General features: G+C 37.4%; 1 protein-coding gene across 1 annotated transcript in view; it reads left to right on the top strand.

Annotated features, from left to right (window-relative positions):
• Positions 1–4,626, top strand: part of LOC117117346 — a 29,185-nt gene that overhangs the window by 1,807 nt on the left and 22,752 nt on the right. The window contains exons 2-4 of the mRNA XM_033261620.1: positions 341–638; positions 1,436–1,497; positions 2,841–3,627. Coding sequence (XP_033117511.1) covers positions 341–638; positions 1,436–1,497; positions 2,841–3,627 — 1,147 coding nt within the window. The remainder of the gene's footprint in view (positions 1–340; positions 639–1,435; positions 1,498–2,840; positions 3,628–4,626) is intronic.

The following is a 4,626-nucleotide window of genomic DNA, read 5'->3' as shown; positions in this document are numbered from 1 at the left end:
AGATGTGTATATCGAAAGTGGGGCTGATCGAGATAACAATACCCTAGGGGCATTCCCCCGCGAAAATGTATGCGTTCTAAACGCCTGAAAATAACCTCTGAGGCCTTGTGGTTTAATTCTGAAATCTATATCTAAGCACAAACAGTTGAATGCAGCGCTCCCCTGTATGCCAATCAGTTGACCATTGTTTTGTCAGCTCTATATTTTAAATGTTTTAAATGTTTATGTTTGTTTTTTTTTTTTGTCGCGTTGTTTATTGTAATTAATCTATTTTAGATTAAAACCCCCAGTCAATAAAACGTACAAGACATAATGCCACGCTATTTATAACATTTTAAAGATTTGAATACGGGAATATGTCCTACCATGCCAGTAACCGAAGTGATGAAAACAACAACGGTACAACAAGCAGTGAGTGTTTTGCCCACAGTCAGCCAATCATTCGTTACAGACGGAATAATAGAAAAATACACTTCGACTGTATTTATGCATCCATCAAAAGGAAACCAATCTGACATAGAAACTGGTCCTGATGTACCGATGGTTGCTATTATTACGTCAATTGTCGTGATCACAATCGCAATCATTTTATTAGTGCTATTGTTTATGCGACGCTCACAGAAAAGAAAAGGATCAAGGTATTAATAATAATAATAATCAATATTTATATATGGTAGCGCCTAATGTTGATAACCTCTGGCGCTTAACAACAACATAAAGCAGCGATGCAGGAGAAGGTGGCATTCAAGTGGTCTCACCCACCGATGTCAAAGTAACGTCGTTGTCTCAATGAGGCAATTTACACGCAGGTAATCCACAAAAGGCAGCATGCTGGGCTCCGGCACTTTCCACCAAAGGATAAGCCTGTGGCTCCACTACCGTGCGTTGCCGAGACAACGACGTTACCTTGAGTAGGGAAAAGGTGAGACCACACCTGAAAACCACAATAATCATCCTGCAACAACGGTTAGAGCGTTTTTATTATAGTTATTATTACTATCACTAGTTATATATTTATTATATACTGTATTATTGATACTATAATTAAAATTATAATATTATTATAATCATAAAATATCATCTCTTTATTATTACTATTAATATTATTACTATTAATATAGTTATGTCAATATTGTTAATGTATAATATGTATTATTATTATTATTATTATTTTTATTAATAATACTAGCATTATTACGTCTATTGTTGCTAATTACAATTATCATTATTATCATCATATTCATTTATTATATTGATATCATTTTTATTATTATTATCTTTCCTAATGATAAATAATAAAAATGGACTTACTTATTAAAGGTTAGAAAATTATACTGATATTATTTTATGTAATACAACTAATTAACTAGTAACACTTACTAATTGCTAGTTAACCTTTTCATTTAGGCTTATGTATGTGTGTTTACTTTTTTAGAAATACCCTTGGTCCGAATCAGCATGTACCGTCAACAGGCCCACCGATCAATAAAGATGGAGGTACGTACTTACACATGCACAATATTTTCAAAATATGTTATAACGTCGGTTTCTCGTTCTTAACACAATCGGAACTTCTGTATTTAAGCATTAAATAGAATATTTTGTAAATAGCATTCAGTTTTCCATATTTTTTGTGTTTGGTAATTGTTTGTACACAGGTATGCATCACAATATGCAGTCTTTTAACGCCAACATAATGTCAATGGATGCCGAATGTCTGAAATCACAGACGGCTACTAGTACCAGTACCAGTACCAGTACTTCAATAATTGAGTTCCCGTTAAGCCTCGCCCTTTGGATATTGTTGCTAAAATCACGAAAAACAACAGCGAAACGTACACAAACACGTGCGTTTCAAAATACAGTCTAGAGATAGAAATTCTAAACAAAAGAGTAGGCATACTGCAATTTTCGAAAAGAATGGAATTTGCAATTTTCCCGATTCTTTCAAACTCACTAATGGCACTGAGGTTGTTCTGCATACCTATTGTAATGCAGACTTGCCACTTCTTTTGCAAATCTTGGCCCTAAACATTAGTGGATATTAAGGTGACATTGATTCCTACATTCATTAAAAAGCAGCAATTTATCTTTTTATAACCGTTTGAATGAGAGTAATTGTTATTGTCGTGAAGGAATAATAGACAATAACTGGATTTGCGTCAGGAAAAACATGTATAGGTGTAATTTTCCCCTACCTGACGTTGAAATGTACCGAGTGGGACTCGAACCCACTCTTTTCCAGATCACTAGCATGGCATCAAACCTCTAGACCACCGAGCTTGCGCCTGATGGCCAGGGTTGAATTCGAGTGCAAGTAAGCAGCGGGTACTGCAGTGTTGATAGTAATTGTTATTGTCGTGATGGAATAGTATGCCAGGCTAGTACACCTATACATGTTTCTCCTGACGCAAATCCAGTTATTGTCTATTATTCCATCACGACAATAACAATTACTATGAACACTGTAGTACCCACTACTTACTTGCACTCGAATTCAACTCTGGCCATCAGGCGCAAGCTCGGTGGTCTAGAGGTATGATGCCAGGCTAGTGATCTGGAGACCGTGGGTTCGAGTCCCACCCGAGAACAACTTGCTATTTTTTTCGCAGTTGTTTTCAAATGTACTGAGTATTCGGTATATTTCCACGTCAGGTAGGGCAAAATTACACCTATGCACGTTTGAATGAGTTTCTTATTCGCTGTTAGTTCAAGTCTTTTTATATCTGAACGCGTCTGTAACAACACGGCATCGTGATATAAACGCTTTATGCTATCTAGCATATTAAATTTATATAGGCTTAAGTTTTTATAACATATTATATTATTTTCAATATTAGCCACCGTCTCTTACTCAGAAGGTGGTGTTGTCCACAAATACTCAACAGCAGAGGACCATCAAGATCGGAGCGAAGCATACAACATACTTGATGCAAAAGACATACATTCACCAACCGTGGTTGTCAATGGTGTATATGCTGTGCCACACAAAGACGCAGCGCCAACAAATAGTGCACAAGATCAAGAATATGATATGCTCAATGGCATGGATTCGGGAGCCTCGAAACAAAACGGATTAGGTGGTGGTGTGTATGCCGTACCAAATAAGAAGGCAAAAGCACATAATGGGGAAACAAATCAAGATGTAGACGAACCTTATGCTACACTTGATGCTGATGACATGCAACCAGTGTCAGAACACCATGGAAGAGAGTCTGATAACGCTTTTGACGATGCATTATATGTTAACACAAATGCACATTGTCTGCAAGATGAAGGTGAAGCCTATAATGCCCTTAATGCTGCAGACATGCATTCAGACCGAGACAATTCAGGTGATGTATACGACGTGCCATACAAAGAGTCAAGTACGGGTCAACAAGATCATGGTGACGTCTATGATATGTTGAATGGAACACAAGTTCGTTTAGACAACGAATATGGCAAGCTGAATGCTTCAGATAATATGCTGGAAAAAGACGGCATGTATTCGTATGTTGAGACAGAGGTAGGCGGTGGAATTGTGACAATGTCGCCTGGAGAAGAAGATCATGCTTATGACAAACTACAGCGCAATACAAAACTTGATGGCGCTTCAATAAATGGCAATAATTATAATACACTCCAGTAAAGAACCTTCGTTCAAATCTACACCTCTACAGTATTCAGTGGCAGATTCAATGAGGCCCAGTCGGCATGCAACTTCTACCCTTAAATTTTTCAATATTTAAAAAAAAATGGAGAAAAAAAGAGAAAATTATATAAAAGTCCCATTTTCGGCCATCTAGAGTGCCATAATCAATATTGTTCTTACCTCAGCCCCAACTATGGACCAGGGTGGGGCTGAGGCGGTTGGACACGTGTTTAGAATTCCTGGACCCGCCACTGATATTCTGTACCTAAACGAACATACTTTAACTTATATACCGTAGCCGTAGGACAATATGGAGCAGCATTGAGTATTAGTTGGTGTAATGTATATTTCTTTCCTACATCTTATCAAATTTTGTTTCCCTACATCTTAAATTTCCATTAAATTGTTATGTTGATTGTTTTTTTTAGCTCCGATGATGATATAATACAATAATTACCCGTGGATCATGTGTGATCTGTTTATTAGTTATATTATTTGTCTAAATTGATAGGACGCATAGGCCTGTCACGCCAAAATTGGTCCGGGCTGAAAAATGTCCGGCGGACAGATTTTGGCCGCCAACGTCGGTCCTCCGGATTGATTTTAGCCGCTAAAACCGGTCCCGCTTGGATAAAATTGGTCCGAGACGGCCTGAACACTGCCACTTCACTTGTAAATCGTCTGCTGCTCATAGGGTAGGAATATGATTGTTTCTCCCGTGAAGTGGAGGAAAGTAATTATGTTTCTGCCACACTTGAAAACAGTGACAGAATGTTAGTATTTATAAGCTTTTGAGGACGTATTTAATCAAACCCACCTGATAATGCATTTCCTAGGTCTACGCGATCGATACACACAAACATACATCTTTTTCGGCGGCCGTAGTTAGGCTTAGGTTTGAGCCTAAAATGAAACACAAGACTAATTTATTAGTTTTAAATATTCCGGATTATTGTGTGGGGTATTAGATCATACAATAGATATTCTAATAC

The sequence above is a fragment of the Anneissia japonica genome, unplaced genomic scaffold (genome assembly GCF_011630105.1).
Source record: "Anneissia japonica isolate Jap-2015-1 unplaced genomic scaffold, ASM1163010v1 scaffold287725_len345208_cov150, whole genome shotgun sequence".
NCBI classification, from domain to species: Eukaryota; Metazoa; Echinodermata; class Crinoidea; order Comatulida; family Comatulidae; genus Anneissia; species Anneissia japonica.
Note: the sequence above shows the minus strand (reverse complement) of the source record. Positions and strands in the feature narration are given on the sequence as shown.